The sequence below is a fragment of the Vicugna pacos genome, chromosome 29, assembly GCF_048564905.1.
Source record: "Vicugna pacos chromosome 29, VicPac4, whole genome shotgun sequence".
Taxonomy (NCBI): domain Eukaryota; kingdom Metazoa; phylum Chordata; class Mammalia; order Artiodactyla; family Camelidae; genus Vicugna; species Vicugna pacos.
Window position 1 is genome coordinate 15,952,354 of NC_133015.1, and position 21,283 is coordinate 15,973,636.

Below are 21,283 nucleotides of genomic sequence, written 5' to 3' on the forward strand. Positions count from 1 at the left end.
TACAGTTGTATCACTTATGTATGTTTTCCTAAGGAAAACATTATTTAGATTTGCTAGTTTTGAGCTTTACAAAAATGACATTCTATGACTTGCTTTTGTTCAATTAATATTATGCTTTTAAGACTCATTCACTTGTGGGCTGCAACTTCCTGGTACCAGATTGGGAGACCCAAGTACATTTCAGATTGGTTGCTTGAAATCAGCATTTATATTATGTCATATTTCTATAACTGCATTTATATAATGGAAAACATCAATCTCTACAACTCAAGGCTTTTTTTTTTTTCAATGAAACAGTTAACATTTACAAGCACATCACTGATTTCATCCACCCTGTGTATGGAAATGCATTCAGTTTCCTACAATGTAATAATTTTACAATTTATCCACTTTTCCTGTTCCCCAGCTTACTAACAAAGTTTGCTTCATTTTATGGTACATGGGACTTGTTTCCTCTAAGACATTTACCCAGAAGAGGAGTTTCTGGGCTTGACTCAAGATTTTCCACAGTCGTTTATGCCCCAACTGTAGTGTATGAGTTTCTTTTCGTTTCTCTCTTCACCAGCACTTGGTTTTGCCAGATTTCTTAATTAATGTCAAATAAAAGGTTGTAAAACAGCATCTCTCTGTTACCTTAACTTGCTTTTCTTTGACGACTAGAGTAAACATTTTTCATATGTTCACTGGTCATTTGTGTTTCCTCTTCTGTGAAATGTCTATTTATATCTGTTGCTTATTTTTCTGCTGATCTTTATTAAATTATGGATGTACTTTATGTATTCTGAACATTAATCTTTGATTAGCGACAATATATTCAAATACACTTTCCTATTCTGTAGTTTATCAACTCACATTTTTCTGGCATCTTTTGAGAAACAAGAATTCTTAACACGTTACAGTTGAATTTTTTGATTTTTTTTTTCTGTTCAGGATTTTTTGCATCTTGTTTAAGAAGTCTTTCTCTATTCAGATATAAGAAAAATGGCTTCCTGTGGTTTCTCTTCTAATTAACCCAATTGGATACACCAGCTGCTTCCTGCTAGACCACGGAAAGATGAAACAGCAATGTACCTTAGGTGCCATTGTAGTGCCATTACATGTAATCATTTATTTACTCAGCAAACATTTCTGAAGTGCCCTGACATGCACTTAATATGCTAAGCCAAAGAGTTTGAGTTTTGTCCTATAGAAAATGGGGAAGAAATAGCAGCTTTATTTTCAGAAAGATAATGAACCAAAAGGGGTGAGGTAATACAAGGAGAATCTATTTACAGAGTGGTTGCACTAGACAGAGGAAGAGGACAAAAGCACAGAGTAGGCAGTCTCAGGGAAAACGAAGAGGAGGCTGGCTTAGAGGGGTAATTCTGGAGCGACAATGACATGACTTGAGACGGATTTAATACAGGGCTGAGAGAGGAGGAGGAAAATCAAGGACGATATTGACATTTCTGCCGGGAAGACAAAGGCTCCATGAAGTGAGAACGGGAGGAGCTGATGTAAGTTTCAAAACCAAGCTGGAATTAATGACAAAACTTCAGGAGCAGCCAACACATAGCTGACCCGTTTACAGCTCCGACAGGCACAGGCAATGGGGGCTTCCTTCTCTCCTCAGCCCCTGACCTCCGGACACACACAGCCTGAGGAGTGGTGGCACAGCTGCCGTCTGACTGGCAGCTGCGGTGATGTGGTGCAGGGGAAGGTGTTTGGTTTTTCTTTCAATCTTTAAGTGCCACTAAAATTACAATATACATTGCTGGATTTCAAACTTACCCAAAGAATCTGGGATTATTTCATCTGGAGAATGAAGGATTTGTGAGGTCTCTTCCGTCCTTTCTGCCAGGCTGTCTCCTTGAAGCCTAAATGATTAAAAATGGTCACTGAAACCTCAAAGAACGGTGGATTGTGATATGTGAACCACATTCTATTGGGGACATGACTAGGAACTTCTAAACTCTAGAATCAGACATGCTTCTTCCAGGTAGAAACAAAGCTTTACTGAAACCTCTCGTAAGAGTCTTGTGGCTTTTCTAACCTTTAAGGAAAAGTCTTTCATCTTTTCTCCTGCATGCATGGGAAGGTTGGTCTACGTAGAACCTGCTTTTCTCCTTAGCCTGACCGAAGGTTTACAAGCAAATGTTTTCACTGAAACCACAATGGGGAAGTGAGTGGAAGAAAAGGAAGCATCGAACACAGTGGGCTCGCCTGGCATCTGGGTCCAGGGGCACGAGAGGGTTTCCATGGTTACACAGAGGTTTACCAAACACATTTCTCCCATCAACCAAACCTGAGCTTAAAGGCCTGCGGGTTAAGATTCGTCTCAATCTGTGTAACTGCCCAGGGTTTATTCTCGGAGACACTGGGCCTCCTTCAGGAGAGGAAGACTGCGTGGGTACTTTTATGATGGTAGATTTCTGAGCTTCTGTATCCTCACCTCTGTAGTGAAACTAGCATCCAGTCAGGCCGGCTAGGTTTAGGTTATTCTGTGAAGCCACTCCATCACAGGAGGGAGAGCTCAATAAACCCTGGGACTCTTTTCTAAGGGCAGCAGAATAAACTCTGCCAGTGTTGGGGGAAAGTATATCAAACAATCCAGAAACTGGAAGTTTCTATCAGTGCCCTTAAATTTGCAACTGTTTTACGTCTTTGCTTTTATATGCCACAGTGGAATCCAGTAACAATTTGCACTTGACTTACACATATTCAAGCATATATACATGACTCTCTCTTTACTTTTTGTAGAATGATAAACATTGTACATTATATGTTTACTTTTATTCTATAATACTAAATTTTGTACATTTCTGTATATGGTATACATTTATACTCATTATCTTCTATATACAAAACTATATTTACTGTATTATATAAGCTAATTAAATAATTCTCAAGTAATTTTCTGACAGTCATAAAACTTTCTGGTCAAAAATCTTTTACTTTAAGTTAAATTTTAAAATTTTACTCTTAAAAAAAAAGCCCATCACTTTTAAGTGACTGATTTAGCTACATAGTTCTCAAATCTGCCCAGGTATTTCTTTTTAATTTGTTTACTTTTAACAGTTAGGGTAAGTACATCACTAATCAGCAACATCAAATATTCTTTTTGGGGTTTTCTTTGTCTAAGACCATTTCATCAAAATTACCAAAGAGAGAAAGTATATAGATAGATAAGACAGTGAAAGGTATAAGTCAAAATTATTATTAAAAATTGACAATGAGCTCCAACACATTGGGGTATTTAACATTAGGTTAAAAAATTAAATAGAAAATAAATCTTCAACAAAGATAGAATGAAGTAAGAAATCAAAACTAAGTTGTAACTTATTTTCCTCATTGCAAGCTTCAAAAAAAAGAAATATTTATTTAGCATTTATCAATATGCTCAATAATAACCCAAACGTTGAGGAGATGTAAAGAAATCACAACGGTAGTTGAGTTCACGAAGTTCTCAATTTGGTTGAAAAGACAAATGGCCATAAAAACAACCAACAAATTGGGTGGCCTTGGGGCTGGCTCATCTTTGTGCAAACAGTGCCCTCCAGGTACCTTAAGAGCTGAATTCACCATGACTTGGCACCAGCTCCACTGAGGAATGCTCAGCCCTGCAATCCTTGAACGCTCTGCCAACGTTTCCTGAGCTGTAATCCACACAGCACCACTTCTGTAAGAGGTTAATAGGCACTGTGCAAACAAGGGTTGTGTGGGCAAGTCCAGGAAATGCAGTCTTAATAAAAGTTAAATCACCTTTTTTTAGCACTACAAGAGTTTTACTCATACTCTCATTTCTCTTTGCTTTCTAAAACTCCCCTTCCATAGGAAACACTCTTCTATATTCTTAGCCCCTAAACAAAATGTTTCTTGCTCCTCCTTTGTCATAATTGAAGCCCCTTTCTCTTCTAAGAATATGGCTTTCCTTTTTCTTCTAAGAATATTATAGTACCTCCTCTCCAAAGGAGGATTTCGAACCTCTCAGCTTCAGATAACACAGGATTATAAATATTAACCTTTTTTTATATTCTGCCTGTGAAGACTTTGATCAGCTCAAATTTTTCTTCTTCAACTCAAGTGTCACGATTATCTTGGATGATTTTTGTGTTTGTGTGTATCCAAAATCACTCAATCTCAAATCTGGAGATCTTCACTTTCATTTCACCTTCCCTAACCCAAGGACAGTAACTCAACTGCTCCGTGTCAGGAACCTTTGACTCCCAGGTTCTGTTCTCTGACAGTAAACTCACCTCCTTTAGGCTCTTTCACAAAATCAGTTTCTCTTCCATCAAAGATAGATTTCCATTTTCCTTGATTTTTCTCCCAGGTTTTACTCCTTTCCTGATTCCCTTCCTGCCCTACTCGGCTGGGGCTTGTTGCCTCCTCAGCTCCCAAGTGCCCACATCCTTCTGGCACTACTGCCAACCAGACCTGAACCCTGAATTAATGCATTCTTCTCCTGCACGTGCAGCTGAAAAACACCGGTGAAAATCATGACACTCTAGGACTGGTGAGGACAAACGAAAGGTCTCCAACTTCAAACTTGGGCTTCTTGGTTGTTATTCTTTCTTCTATTCCTTGCAAAGTCTTCAAAAATATCACCTCTCTTCTATGTCATTCAGAAAAAGTATGTAATCAGGAACAAAGACCTTCCACCACCCCCCTCACACAGCACCTGTGGTATTGTCTTCACCTCCACCTCTATTCACCCCCTTTCCAATTCGTAGAGGGTGAGAGGCTGTGTCTCCTGTCTAAGGCTTAAACCATCTATTAGGCTGGTGATCTGGATCCCATCATCTCGTCTCCCTCTTGCACCTTATAATATTTATCCACCACTATTCATTCTGTTCATCTCGACTGTTCACGTCCCACAGCACAGAAATAAGCTTCACTTCTCTTTCAGCCTTAAAAAAACAAACAAAATTCCTCCCATAATTATCTAATACATCTACATGTTGCTTTTTCTAGCTCATTCTTCTTTGAGCCAGGCTCCCTAAAAATTCTTCCATCAATGTCTTTCTTTAATTGAAGTATGATATAAGAGATCATATTGGTTTCAGGTGTACATCATAGTGATCTGATATTTGTACACACTCTGAAATGGTCACCATGATAAGTCTAGCTACCATCTGTCATCATGCACAGTTACTCCCATATTACTGACTGTACTGCCTGTGCCGTCCATTACAGCCCCAGGATCTACTTATTTTATAACTGGAAGTTGGTATCCCTTAATCTTTCACCTATTTTGGCAGCCCCTCATGCTCGCTCCCCTCTAGCAATCAGGAGTTTGTTCTTTCTATGACTCTGTTTCTGTTTTGTTTTACTTGTTCCTTTGCTTTGTTAGATTCCACAAAAAGTGAAATCGTGTGATAACTGTCTTTCTCTGTCTGACCTGTTTCACTTAGCATAATGCCCTCTAGGTCTACCCATGTTGTCACAAATGGAAAGATTTCATTCTTTTTAGAGCTGAGTAATATTCCATTCATCCTTTATCCACTCATCTATTGATGGACACGTGGGTTGTTTCCAAATGTAGGTTATTGTAAATAATGCTTCAATGAACATATACGTGCATATGCATGTATCTTTTTGAGTTAGTGTTTTTGTACTCAGAAGTGAAATTGCTGGAATACATGGTAGTTCTATTTTTAATTTTTTGAAGACCGTCCATACTGTATTCCATAGCAGCTGTACCAATTTACATTCCCACCAACAATGCATGAGGGTTCCCTTTTCTCTACATCCTTGTCAACACTTGTTATTTTTTGTCTTTTTGATAATTGCCATTCTGACAGATGTGAAGTAATATCTCATTGGGGTTTTGATTTGCATTTCCCTGATGGTTATTGATGAGCATCTTTTCATGTGCCTGTTGGCCATCTGTATGTCTTCTTTGAAAAAAAAAATCTATTCAAGTCCTCTGCCTGTTTCTTTAATCTAGTTGTTTGTTTTTTTGACATTAGGTTGTATAAGCTCCTTATTTTAGATATTAACTCTCTGTCAATGCCTTTGCTTCCACAGTGTCAATTCACCCTTCAGCCTATTTTAATTTGGTTTGTGCCACTACCATTCTGAGGTGACTGCTTATACTAAGACTGCCTGACCACATACAATGGAAACTTTTCAGATCTTATTTTTATTTTACTTTCAATTGTACTTTGTAGGCACACTTTTCCCATTCTGTATCATCTCCCTGAATCAGCTCGTCCGACTCTTATGGTTTTAACTACATGTAGGTTGAGGTTTTTCAAATCTTTATCCTGAGTTCTCAGCGCAAGATTGATGTACCCAAATTCTTGCAGGATATTTCACCTGGATGCACCATTAGCATCTTAAAAGCAACTTGTCCAAAGCAAACTCATCATCATAGCCTGCCTTGCATTACACATGGCTAATCCACCCCAGTCATGTTAATTACACTTCTTGAAGAGATTTCTTGACTCCATCACTTCATATACTGCTACTATAATTGTGCTGCTCATCTTGACTTGCTCGGATTATTATATAGTTTCCTTGCTGATATTCACACAGAGGATACACTCGTCTTTCAAAAATCCATTTTTCCATATGGCTACCAGAATGTTCAAAATAAATCCTCATGCTTTGTTACTCTCATGCTTTAAATACTTTAGTGCTAGAGATTTTAAAATGAGTATGCTTAGAGGGCTCATAGACAGGTTTCAGGGGAATCACAATAATTCACAATAAATGGAATAAAAAGGTTTTGGTGGATGGGCTTTTTTTTTTTTTTTTGTACTGGGAGACAATAACTTCAACCAGATTCTCAAAATAATCCTTGGCTCAAAAGTGCTTAAGAACTACCATTTTTATTGTCTTCTCATCACATGCAAAAGGAGTTATGGTTTCCTTAGCAAGTCATTTGAGTCTCACTATTGCACAACCTTACGTGTCTCTGCAGCTCCACTTCCTGGATATTTTATGGATATTACACTCCATAAACTCCAAACTGCTTTTACTTCTGTGCAGATATTTGATTAAGCCTCTGTGTCATTATATAATTATCTATGGCAGAATTTACTTTCTCCTCTTTTACAATTTGGCTTAATTCTAGCTTTTAATTACAGATTCTCCTTTTTTGGAAGTTTTCCTTCCAGAAGTCTTAGCACCTAAGCAAATCTTTACTGCAGTATTTACTTTACCATATTTTAACTGTTTGTCTAGATGTCTGCCAACATACTCCAAGTGTCTTAAAGATAAGAATTTTATTTTTCATATTTTTATGTCCCTGAATCCTAGCTTAGATTGAGTTTGGTACATTGTAAGCTCTAAAAGAGATTTCTTAAGTTTTTTTAGTGATTAGCTCACCTTGGAGATAAGGAAAAGAAACTGGGACCCAGCCTATGTATAAGGAATTTTATACAGAATACCTATGCATATTATAATTGCATTCCCTTGAACAAAGGTGAAAATCATACCGCAGATATTTAGGGTTAAGCATTTCTTAGCCAGGTTCACCCTAATGCAGAATGTGAGACAGAGGCTTACGTGCAGGGGGCTGTGTGAAGTGGGGGGGGGCAGGAGTGAGGGACATGGGAGTGAAACACAAAAGAAGGGAAAGCCAGTACAAGGCTGTGTTATTGAGCTCCTATTCAGGCTGCTGCTGCTCAGCCCCACAAGAGTTCTAGGGATCTTTATGAAATACGCCCTTTGAAGAATGAAAGGGTGAAGGTTTATGCATAAGACTTCTGGGCAAGGGTGGTCCCTGAGCCTTGATAACCCTGCCCTGTTGAGTTGCTCATACATTAGTATTTGAGTGATTCTCACTGGTCATCCCAGGGCAGACGGTAAGATTAAAAGATGCCAGAATAAGTGAGATGCTAAAAATTGCACCTGCACAAAGCTGGCTGCTACAGCTAGAAACATGAGCTCAAACATGTGCCCGTAAAAGGTGGGGTATTTGAAGTCAGGTAGAAGTGGGGCTGATAAAGACAGTAAATTTTGGGTTTCAAATAAATGAATTAGATTTAATTTTATACTGATCAGTGAGATTTGGATAGAGGAAGGGCTGTTATAAATGTTAGTAAATTACATCTCTAAGTTTGTGAGGACACAGTCACCTTCCACTGATTCAGTCTTAAAGGTGAACGTGCCAGTGAAAGAGCACCCTCGGAGATTACTGTAGTGCCCATTGCAGAGCCCATCATGGTACCGGGCACACGTACATGATCAACAGACAGTTAGGTAAACGGTGCTGAAGAGACCCTATGTCTTACAAAACAGCCTTAAGGAAGGTGGACCAGTCAAGAGAAAAGAGGTAAAAGCTCATTCAGGAGATTGGCAGCCATAGCAATGGCTCAGACTTTGCTTGCTTGGCAGTGTTCCGAGATCCAGCTGATTCCAGTGTCTTGCTCTGTAAGAAGAAGCAAGGAAACCAAAACCAGGGCTGGGCAGCAGCCCAGTCGTAGTCCACAATGGTTGGTAAAACACACCACCACCAGCCATGTGTATTCTGAGGAGCAAGTTTTGAACAGTGTAAGCAATGGGAGAATAGAGAAAGTCACGAGTGCTACTTCTTTTTTTTATACTTTTTTCTTAAATAAAAGTGAAACACTCAATAAAGAGACATTTTTCTTTTTTAAAGACCTCTGGTATTGTCAATTTGGTTGAATTATGTGATACGATGAGAGAAGACTCAAATAAATGCATTCTTAATTTTTCACACTGGCCTAGAAGACATTCAGATATATGATCAGCCATCTTTCTGTTTTTATGTTATCATGCCATATATTACACATTTTAATCCTCCCTGAATACTTTCTGGAAGAAAGTAGTATCTAACTTAAGAGTAGACAGTCATCAAATGTTTCTTTGAACCACACTGAATGCACTATGGCATGCTTGAAATTATATGCCAAGCTACCATTTCTAACCTACATAGGTCAGAGATGATGAGGAACAAAATCTGGGTTAATTCAAGAAATGTTAACGGAATAGGTGGTACTTGCATTGAGCTTTGAGTTTTGGGACACAAATTCGCCACTAAACACGTATAATAGTTCCTTTTCTACCCTAGAAAAATGCCACTGCTGTCCTATGGAACTTTGCTGCCCTCCACCCATGTCCCAGTTCTTCAGGGAATTGGCTGGCTGTCCTTCCTCCCACTCCCCTCTCCAAACCCACTGGCTCCGCCTTGGGCGTCTCTCTCATCCCTGGCCATTCCATTTTGACCCTTTCGTAGATGGTCTGGCCTTTTGATGCTGCCTCTCAGGTCCCCTCAGCAGCATTCTCTGTGCCCCAGACACGGTTCTATCTCCTAGAACCTCCAACAAATACTTCTGCCCCAGTAGCTCCTTTGCCAAGAGAAAATTTCCAACAGTGCCTAGATTTCCCTTCTTATTTTAGTATATTCACTGAAAACTCTTCCTTCTTGCATTCATCTGTAGTGCATCAAGATGAAGCACCTTGTTCCTGACAGTGGAATGGAACAGAAGAACAGCCTCCTCCACCAGAGGGCTTTCTTTATATTCTGCTTTTTAAATTCCCTCCCTTGTTCACAAGAATCTCTGAACATTAACCTCTAAAATACAATGATGGATGGTGACATAGAGATAAAAACCATGCTCTTTCCTGCTAAATTTTCCTTTTAACTTCCTACCTCCTGCAAGTGAGATATGGGCCTGCAAACTCTCTGTAAGTCTCTAATCAAATTTATAGCTCTCTCGTGCGTACCTGATTGCAGACATGTAGCTGCCATAGGTGGCCTCTTATCTGGGCTAATTACTCTCCTGGCAGAAGCTTAAGGATTTTAAAGCCAAATCTAAGGAAAGCACACATGGAGAATAGATATGTTTTGTTTCCAGGCTCTTCTGCTTTACCTCAACTCAGATGTAAAAATGTCAACACAAAATAAGGTAGAGAAGACCAGGCACAGAGCAGCACTGATCCTTACCATACCTGGGGACCACTGAACTAGATTTTCTAGGAGACATGACCAGGATGTGGGCCGCTGACTCACACACCTTGGCCAGATTATTACATGCACAAAGGATGACCCTGGGGACATTCCAACCTTCCTCAGCTCTGAGGCAGTCGTGACAAAGGATTAAATTCAGATTCTCAGACTACTCTGCAGCTAAGAAAACTCTAAGAGAAAGCAGCAAAACACAGGATGTCTGAGCTGGATGCAGTTCTGGGCATTGGAACCGCTAAGTGTCCTTCACCGTGACCATTCTTACACACTTCGAACTGGATTTCATGTCTATCAAATGATCTGGCAAAGTGCCTTCTGCCTGCCATCACTCCTGGAGAGGACCCGTTAGCAAATCTACCTAAAAGAAACAGGCAGTTAAGGTTCTTATTTGACACTGTGGAGCAGTGGTCCTCAGGTCTTAGGGTGCATTGGAATCAACCTAGTGGACTTCTCAAAACACTGATTGCTGGGCTCCACCCACAGAGTTCCGGATTCAGGTCTGGAGGAGAGGCCAGGAATTTGTTTCTAGCAAGTTCCCAGGTGAGGCTGATACTGCTGGCTGGGAGACAGCCCAGGTAGTGCCTCCTCTTTGCCGCTATGGGAAGAGATGGGCCTCCCAGTCCACCCTCGCTGTGGCAGTGGTATTGTACCACACCTGGAGTGCCAAAAATAGAGAAGCCTCTACCAGAGGATGTTGGCACTTTTCTTTCTCCAACTAGCTGGATATTGACTTTTGGCTGAACACTAAATTTTATTCCCAACTATGCCTAATTCCATCTTACTAAGGATAAAAATTTGAGTAAGACTTCACTCACGCTCAGGATGCTGCATACTTAGCCTAAATCAAAGAATCGCTTAGAAATTCTGCCTGGTCAGCAGGCATCTAGCTTAGCAGCAGCTGTGAGAAGTCTTTTTAAAGTGCTGATTTCTAACAGGTTGAAAAATGGGATCGTGTGGGGAGCCAAACCACCCTTTTGAAAAAATGCCAAAACTTTTGTTCCTTCCTTGGCCATTCCTTCCTTTAATCAGAGACCCTTTACTCACAGGCCTGAAACCGAAAGCTGCCTCCCACATGTACCTGATGGAAGCCCACCCCTCTTTCACATGCCCTCTGGAAACATCTGTCAGATGGCTGAGTTCTTTTGTATACAGTCAACCTCTCCCCCCCTCTAGGGTGGCTGAAAGCAAACTCAACACTGTCAGATTTTTCCAGCTACATCCCTGCAAATGACAATATGCCGCACCACCTTAGTCAGATGGTTTATGTCCCTTTCTTTGCTTTTTCCATTTCATAAGGTTTGGAGTAATTGAAAATAAGTTGTGATGAGTAGCAGAATCATAAAGCACATTGAAATTCCCAAATTACGAGTAATATTACTTTGTACCGTAGAGAAATAAGATTTTAGCACAGTTCCATCTGCCCACAGATGGCAACTGAGAGAAGGTTGCCAGGAACACACATATCACAAATTCTGAGAAATTATTACTAGATGTGGAACTGGCATGAAGGAATGAACGCTGGGCAGCCTCACAGTAATCCTTCTTCAGAAAGCTGTACATTTTTCTGAGGAGTAAACAAAGGAGGTCCCAGTAAAACCCACCAAGTTCCATCTAATTAGGAGGGCTAGGAGGTGGGGCACAGGCAACATGGGAGAAGATACCCTTAGAAATCTGAAACCACCGTGCTCTGAGGTTACGCTCTAAGCAAGGTGAGCCAGCCTGCTTCCACATCAAACAGAAAGGCTTCCCAGGTGCGGGTTTTACGGCCCTACTTCTCCCTGAAAGTAACACTCTCCCTGTTCCAAAAGAACACAGCAGAATGTAAGAATCGTAAGCATACAAACATAATCTGGTCTTTACTGTAGCATTTAGGTACCCATAACGGGCCACAAACAGTTCCTAATTGAATAAATCTGAGGTTAGCACTACCCTAAGTTTCATATATTTCCTAGGTTTGAGTTTGTTCTGCGGCAGGAAGCTTGGCTTAAGTTTGTTTTTATCACAACCTTGGGTAATAAATACAAACTTGGATAATAAATGCTCTTCGAATGGCTCAATGTTAAATTGCCTTGTTTATTAGTATTTGGACAGCTTACACTGAAATTTGCTGATAAGCAATTTGCTGCTCTGGAAAACAAGGTTGGTTCAGAAAATGTTAAGTATGTGGAGTCCTTGAAGAGATTGCAACAGACAAGGTAAAGACATTCTTTTATTCTTTGAACAATGCTCCTGAAGTTCTTAAGAAGGACAACACTGAATACAAATGTCTGCACAACTGGAAAAGCCAATAAGGCGTAAAGACGTCAGGATGATTCATCTTCTGGCATAACATTCTAGAAGAAGGAATACGGGGAATATAAATACTGCTTTGTTCAATTTTAACTATCTTAGTCTAGAATTTATCTTTTTGTGATGTGCACACCAATTGATCTCTTAAAATGATCATAGAATTTGTTTATAGTGAAACTTTTTTCTCTCTGCCTTCTGCTTTGGGAAACTTGAAAATAGTTTGCATAGGTAATGAGACTTAGATTGTACGTAAGACTTTTCCAAGGGGTCTTAACTATTTCTTAATCTAATTTATTGTACAATTATTGCAGTTCAGGTCATAAGCTATTCTTTAACAGATTTCACTTATTTTTCTGACGTCCATATGGCATGATTTAGATGTTACAGAATTTCTGGTTTTTAAGTGAGAAAATAAATTATTATATTTAAAAATCTGGAAAAAATTATTAATCATAAAATTCAAATGCCCTTTCCTGAAAAACAAAATTACTGAAAAGTAATGTATAATGGCATTGATACAAAGTTCATTTCCATTTCCTTTTAGGGATTTCATGCTCTGTTTTGAGAACAAATGTTTGTAACTGAAAATACATACTCTGTGAATTTTGATTCTTATTCTGAAATGTTATTAAAAATTCAAAATTTAATGACATTTAGTATTCTTTGTTTTAATAGTAATAATGTATCTCATCTGGTTTGAGTCTAAAATAGTTCTTTTATCTTAGTGAGGCTAATTAACTGTTCAGTGACTATGAAGACAGTTAACTGAAGACACACATAGAGATAAAATAAATATATATTTGACTTGGCTTATGTGGGCCATTTAGAACTGTCATCCAATTATAAGGATAATTACCATAACAAGTAATTGAAAGCAACTGAAATTTTAACTTTACTACAAAGAGCACCTAGGAGGTTCAGCTTATTAAGCAAGTGAATAAATAAGTAGCTTCCAGATGTGGATGATAAAGTGAAATATAATTTTTCACTATTTGTTCCTATTTCTCACATAAGATACCCCATCTTATGCCAGTAGGGAAATGAAAATGAAAAAAAAAAAAAGGAAGCATCATTTAAATTAACATTCTCATATTATGATAAGAAAATAAAAGTCCAACAGTGCTATCTATTGCTATTACATTATTAGAATGGATATTTAAGCAAGAATAAATATTAGAATATTTTCAAAAATTATTATCTTCACATCATGATTGATATTCTTAAGAAGACATATGTATAAAACTGAGGAACTCACGATTTTCTGTCATGGCAATTTCTGTAACTACTTTATTCAAAGAAGTAGCACATAAAACAAGAATCCTTTCTTAAACTGCCATCATTTCCCAAATCACTTGAAAAACATGTTTTTATTGTGTGCCATTCTGTCAAATGTGTTGTCTTAATATTCCCAAAGGGAAAAAAGCGCCAAGTGTCTATAACATCTATGGTTCCTATTTTCCTAAGATTTTTGAAGGCAGTCTGTTTTTTTGTATAATGAGTTTGCTTATGGAACAATGGCCCTCCTCTCTCTGAAAGCATAGCCCTTGGAAAATATTCAATAAAAATGTTTAATTAGAGGCACTTAAAAAAAGGCTTATAAAAATTGGAACTTCAGGGGCACCTACGTAACAAATCAGTAGACATTTAGGGATACCGCTTGCACTGAGGGAGCTTATCCATTTGAACAAAAATATAGCAGCATATACATTGTAACATTCCTCTGCTTCTTGTGGTGCCTCTTCCTGATTGGCATGGTTCCTGCACATGTCCAGTGCTTATTATGTACTAGTCACTAGGAAATTCAACTTGCCCGAGGATGCCTGGTGAAACTGGGACACTGTTAGATGATGAAGTTCAAGGTCTTAACCATCATGTTATACTTGGCACCAGCTCAGCCAGTGAGATGGAAACATTATCTTATTGTATCAGCTACAAATCATAGCAACTCAATTTGAAAATAAGAGATCCATCCTCTTGACTTAATCACTTCCCAAATACCCACCACCTAATACCATCACCTTGAGATTTAGGAGTCAATATATGAATCCTGGGGAGACACAAACATTCAACTGTAGCAACTAAATATTTTTTTGACATGCTAATGTTTATAAGAAGAAATTTTAATAGAAATTTAACTTTAAATAATCCCACTAAGAATTATAAATAAGGCTTTTCCCCCCTTATATGAAGCACAGTAGTAACCAGATTTAGGATATGTATAAAATTCATAATGCTTGTAATAGTGATCTCATTCCACAATAGCAACTAAATTTATCTTAAAACATGGATAGAAAAAGGATATTTAAATAATCGACTTCTCACTTTGAGGTTATTTATGACTACATTGGTTCCAAATTTCGAGTGTAGTTCCTAAATTACAAAGCTCCTAAGCTATAAAAATAGGGTAATTATTTCATCCCAAATTATAGGATGGCAATAATAGGCAAGCACTGCTGCTTGATTTATCTGAACCTTTGTAGCTGAACAAAAAGGTTTTTAATTTCTTATAAATAACATGCCTGTCTCCACCCCATCAGCTTCTTATCCTAAGATGGATTAAGCAGTACAATAAATTTGAAAAATGTGTCTAATTACAAAATAGAATGAAAAATTTGCTTTAAAACTGGGAGGCAGCATTTTACAGTAGCAAGAATTGGGGCTTTCAAGTCAGATTGAGCAAAGTTCAGATTCTACCTGTGCCACTTACTAGCCTTTTGCCCTTAAGCAGCTTACTAGTCTCCTTGAACTTCATTTCTCCTTTGCAAAATAAAGCTTAAAAGCATCCACTGGGAAGAGTTGTTTGTGAGGATTAAAGATACTGTTTCTAAATACCTAAAGTGATGTTTGCCACACAGCTGGTGCTTCTTCACAACCACAGCTTCAAAAGGCTGTGGGCACAGGGCACTGTCAACGTGCTTTTAAAAGCAATAGTCCAATCCAAGCCTAAATGTACATACTTGTTTCAATATTACTTATAGGCCACTGAATTGATCAGTTTGGCTGAATTCATTAACTGGGAATTTTACCTGAATTGATCATCGGTTCTAACACCTCATAGACATGATTTTTGAGTCTTAGTTGTTTAATAAATGTCAATTCTGGCTCTGAATCACCACATCCTTTATCTCCCCTTTCCCAACTTTTTTCTGACCATTTCACTTTGAGAATTTACCAGGCTATAGAATTGAATCTGAATTCTTTACGTATCTGAACTCTGTGTGTTAGCTGATAAAACTGATCATGAGGAGGAGCTCTGGTTGTCAAAAAAAAAAAAAGATAAAGAGGAAAGTTTAGAATAATTAATTCATGCATTAAACATACATTATATTCATTCATGGATTGTCTCATTACTTCCATTATCACAGATCATTTTCTTCCAGAAAGGTGTTTAGTATGTTGCTTATGCAGTACATTAGTTTCAAAGTATTATAATGTCAAACAACTGGTACAAATTTCTGATTTTTTGCGATTTACTAAAATAGGGTATTTTAGCTTGCATAATTATTTATGCAAATGATCATATTCTCATTTTATCTGTTGTATACTAATAAAATATAATTAATATAATATTAAGTATTACATAATAAAGTGAATTCTTTTAAATTTTTATCATTTATTTCACTAAATTCAACACTAATACTGTTTTATCATGCAAAATTAAAAATTTTTTTTCCACAGGTTGTATTTTTTCCCTAAAATTCTAAAAAGTTACATAACAGATGAGCATTTTAAGAAATAAACTTGGTTTACATATTTATTAGCATGGTTTTGAGCATTAAAGACTAAATATTATGCTAATTTTTAAATCATTCTGAGAAATCACATAATGTCAGAGACTAAAGTTAGAAAATCAATTAGAATCAATTACATCTGTTCAAATCTAAATGCAGACACGTTTAGAAAGATGTAATGACAATTCATGACTTGGGAGAAAGGAGAATGGCTGGCTATGTAAATAGTTTAATTGTCTCTTATTCAGAGCATTACGCTCCTCTACAGAATGTATGAATATTTTTTACAACTCAAAATTATTTTACGATCCCAACATCTACACAAACCAGGCCCTAAATCCTAATCTTTTATTCCTGTTAAAGATTTTCTTTCTGTGATGTGGAGCTATTTTACATACAAAGTATTCAGGTCCTCTCCAAAGTCTCTTTCTCTTCTGGAATGGTGATCTTGTATTTTATTTTTGCCAAGAAGCAGACATATTCTGGGCCAACAGTGACACACATTGATTCTCAGAACCCCCATCACACTCTGTATTTTCAAGAGCTCATTGGACATTTAAAAATAAACAAGGTTCAGTTGGTCACCTGGGGCTTCATTGAGATGGTAAGAGAAAAGGGAAGCGGAACAAATGAAATAAAGGAGATGAAAGAAACAGAGAAATAAGCAAACGTACCCTCCGTTGGATGTTACATATAATGCTTACTGTTTTTATAGGTTTTTTTAAATTTTAAAAGTCAATTTGAAAATATTATCCAATCTTTAAAACAGTTCTGAAGGTAAGCACAGTGCAGTTTCTTGCCTGCCCTCACCATCTGGGGGTCACGCTGAACGCGGATGCAGTCAGCGGGATGCTGGCTTGTGCAGGTGGGGCTGGCCTCTTCTAACTCTTCTGATTATTTTCATAATTGGAATGGGAAAAATTTCCCCAAAGCCAGGTATCAAGAATAATAAATGTAACATCTTTGTTTGTTTTCTAATTCCCACTTTTTTTTCCTTATACTTGTTGGAAAGACTGTGTATAATTAAATTATGATTTTTCACTATAATAAATATTTAAAAGCTGTTGGGATATAAATTTTCTTTCTGAAACTGAGACTTCTTCCAGACTGATCAAATCTTTCATTATCATCTCCACCCATGTTTTAAATTTGTATATAGCACAGTTCTTTGCTCATTTATTTTTTTCTTTTTGTTATCAAGAGGGGCAAAGCAGAATACAGTTACAGCTCCTTCACATCACCCTTTCTCCACGTACTTGAGAAATAGGTAGTTAGTAGAGAAACAGATCAATACTCCCTGCTAGGTCGTGATGGGGTCTTTGTTCCTCTGCAAAGGAATCAATTTTAAGAGCCTGACTATCTAATGGAGCCTGACTCCATTTCTGAAACTTCAACAGTGAGCAGGACTGATATTCACAAATTAATTCTAAGCCATAATTTTGTTTAAATTTTATGAACAGCCTATTAAGAAAAATCTGAGCTCCCCAAACAATATTCCATGTGGCGTTTGTAACACCGTTTGTAAACAGTCTGACTAAGTGGGCCCCGGACAACAGGGCTCTCTTAGTCAGTTGTTGTCCAGGGCTCACTGAAAGAGTTCAGATTTCTCACTGTTCTATTACCAAATTCAGTTGTAAATCACCTCACTTCTTTCTGTTCATTATGACTGTACTGAAAAACTTCCCTGGGTCCAAAATCAGTGTTAAATCTCAAGCTATGCTTGGCAGTCGGTGCGTCTTGCTGGCACTGAGCTACAATGAGTCTATAAGGTATGGGATTTCTAGGAGGGTCTTTCCAAGTACTGTTGCATAAAATATTTTCCTCTTCCTGAAAACTCAGTGGAAATATAACTGTTTGCTTCTTTGGAAAAAGTAAACAATATTTGAAAATATTTAATTGAGCTATTATAAAATTTCTTTAACCAGAAAATACTGTGAGTATGTTTCTGCTCTGAACTTAATTTTTAATTTCCAAATTAATACTTTGATGCAAATGGATTTAAATCAACAATCATTTGTTGCTGACTTAAACTACTTCTAACACAGTGATTCTGTGTTAGTTTAAATAGCTGACTCTCAAACTTCAATAAACTATTTAAAGGAAAAGACTTATCTAGAAGTCCAATATTGATGCAAATTAATAAAATAATGAAATAAGAAATAAACCACATTGTTAATTTAAACTTCTTAAACAACTCTTCCTCAATTATAAAAAATTTAAATTACAAATTAAATACAATCAAAATTATAAAATAATGAAAATTTAAATTTTCAGCAGTGATTTAACTCAACTGTAGATGTGGGTTTGATTGTAACTAAACTGTTAATGTGAACGTGGTACTGATAATTACAGTGTGAGCTCTTTTGGACTCAGCATGCTCATGCCATTATGTGTGTCCTCAAATGTCCCTCTTTTCTCCATCTGAACTATTGAGAAACTAGCTCTTCAGAATAAACCAAGACTTTTGTCTTGGCTTTTATTTAGCTCTAATTGTCACTGTCATTGAAATATTAGGTACGGCTGTTTCTCTTCTTAATAACTTGCAACGAAGTGGAACCAGTCAATCTTAAACACCTCCGGGCACTGAAATTACATGATAGTTCTCAGTGATCAGATGGGCATCCACACGATCCAGAATATCCTCATCCTTAAAATTAAAATACAGAATTTTTCAGTTCTCAAAGAAAGTGTGTGGATCAAAAAAAAAAATCTAGTTTGGAAAATCCTGGATTAGTCCATGAAATCTTTGTGGCTGTCACATTTTCCCCCTTAATTCATTACTATCCATGATTTTAGAGGTTGCACCAGCTCTGACCCTAGATACAGTAACTCAACTTTGGAAAGTGTTGGTGTAATTATCTATTCAGCTATTCAAAAGATTAAGCATATAGTACGTGCATTGCGGCGCACTAGATATGGAGGATAAAAGAAGAGAGCACAAGAAATTCACTCTGATTTTTACACGGAGCCCACTTTCTAAAGAGAGGAGAAAAAACAGTTAACTTTTAAACTAAATGGCACAGTTGAGCTGTTAACAATCTTTTATAATGCTATAAGAAGACTTCGTGCCAAGCCACCAAATGTAACCGGGCGACCTGACCTTGTCAGTGTTAAAAAGGCCCAAAATGGAGTCATGTGTCCTAAGCCCATGACACCAAACTGAAACCTAACACCTAACCCAACAGCGGTTTCAGCCTCCCCTAGGAATCTCATAGTAACCAGGCAGTCTGGAATTTTCTGGTCTACCAGATTCCCAATGAGTTAATCTGACACATAGGCCCTTTCCATGCCCCAAAAGAAGATGAGGTACTCCACTCTCTCCTTTTCTCTTCCCCTTCCTGCCTGTTAAAGCCATTCATTTTGTACAGCTCCTTGGAGCTCCTCCCTACGTCCTAGATGAGATACTGCCCAATTCATAAACCATTTAATAAAGCCACTTAGGTCTTTAAAGTTTCCTCAGTTGAATTTTTTGTTATTTTATAGATTTGGTGGCAGCAATAGAATCCAATTGAACCTCTGATGGCATTCAGGGACAATAAGAAATGCAGGCAGGGTACCCAAAAACAATGGGTTCACTAACTTTCTTACCATTTCTGAGGGCTGTGGGTAAATTTCCTCTTGGTTGTGAGCTCCAGTCTTTTTTTGTCTAGCTCCTGATCTAAACTGGCTTTTTAGTCTAGGGCTTAGAGTTAGTGTGAGCTAGCAGACAGTTCCATCCAGAACTCACATCCCTGACCCCTGGTTCAATCTGCAGTTCCCCAGTTGTTTGGAATCCCTTTCCCCACTTAGAGTCTGCCGACGCCATTTACTGAAGTCTGCTGGCTTCCATGCTGGAAGTTGCTGGTAGTACACATGGACTTCTATTGGCCAGTCCATAGTAACACCTCCTTGGTTACCGCTGGTGTATTAAGGGGCACGTGTTCATTTGTCTTGTTGTGTGGAGACAAAGGCTAGCTGAAAGAGAGGGAACCTTTAATTTCTAAAGAGTGCAAGTACCATCTTCTGGCACACCTGCTTATTTTATGTCTAAGATTACAGTCCCAGAAGCTGTAGATATCTAGCAAAGTGGCAAAATCTTACTAAAAACAACATAGAATTACAATGGCCATTATGGGGAACATCCCAATTAGATAAGATCATTTAAGAAGTGCACTTAAGAGTTCCCAAATGAAACAAACAGAATGGGATATCTATTTTAACTGGTATGCAGGAATTTCCAAAAGGCTTCAAGATTCTGAACTGGCTTCAATGAAAGTTTTGTTTCAAAAAGCTAATGAAAATTTAAATATGCAAGAAGTACCTAAAATGAGAGATAAGAAAACTATAGACAAAAGTCTGCCAAGTTGATGGCCTTACAGATACCTCCATATCTACCTTCAAAAGAGGACTCTCATTTGGGTCCTCTCTGGAATTGATGAGGCTCTAAGGGATTTTCTGGTAAACTGTTACGTTATTCCCTTAAACAGTCAAGGGGAAACTAAAATTAAAATGAATAAAGTACATTGCCAAATTCTAGTAATATCAGAGCTACACTCTCCACTTTAAGTCCCACTCAGCATCTACAGATGGCTTCATGAAGAAATGGGCAGAAGCAGCAAGAGGCGAAAATTCTTACCAGAATCAGCTCTCCCAAGTCTCTCTGTGGTGCCCTATTGGGAGAGGAAATTAAAATTTCACATCGCCCCTTCTTTTCCAAATCTGACCCATTGGTTATTGATCCTTCCTCTCCTGGGGTAGCTACTGCCTTCTAGTTTGGCCCATTTTGTGTCATAAGAGTTTGGTTTGGATTTCTGCCTGCCTAGAATATGCAAGCTATAGGTTCCTTCTTTCGGCTATCTTTGGGAGTGACTCTGGATTTTGGGAAGGTAGTAACCTTTGCACCTCTCTGAGGATGCCTCTTAGTCTGTGGAGTTGCTTAATACTGTTAGAAACATTTACTGTTTGTCCCAGCTGAAATCTGACAAGATATCTAAAAGGATTTAATAACTCTATGATCAGAAACTGAATCAAATGAGAAGCTAATATTCAGAGCCTAATAGGAGTTTTCTTTTAGTCCTTCTCTATGCTAAATGTATCTAGAGGGAAAGAAAAACATTCCAACATAGGTGGATAGGTGTGTCACCACCCAGGCTACAACTCAGTTCTTTGAGGAATTAAAAGCAAACGTCTCTATCTTACAAATATTTGCAAAACTAGAAAATGCAGCTCTAGAGGCAATTCAAAGTTCACCTAATCCTACCAGTCCCAAAGTCTCACCTATTTATCTTAAAACACTTGTTACTTGCATTCCTTCCTTGTGCCTTTGAGATGTGAATATTCTAAAAACTTCAGGGAGATAATTCTT

At 37.8% G+C, this 21,283-nt stretch overlaps 1 protein-coding gene across 1 annotated transcript in view; it reads right to left on the reverse strand.

The window, feature by feature from the left end:
- The window catches only part of C29H8orf34 (chromosome 29 C8orf34 homolog), a 284,320-nt gene that overhangs the window by 106,181 nt on the left and 156,856 nt on the right, over positions 1 to 21,283 (reverse strand). The window contains 1 exon segment of the mRNA XM_072951848.1: positions 1,771 to 1,856. Coding sequence (XP_072807949.1) covers positions 1,771 to 1,856 — 86 coding nt within the window.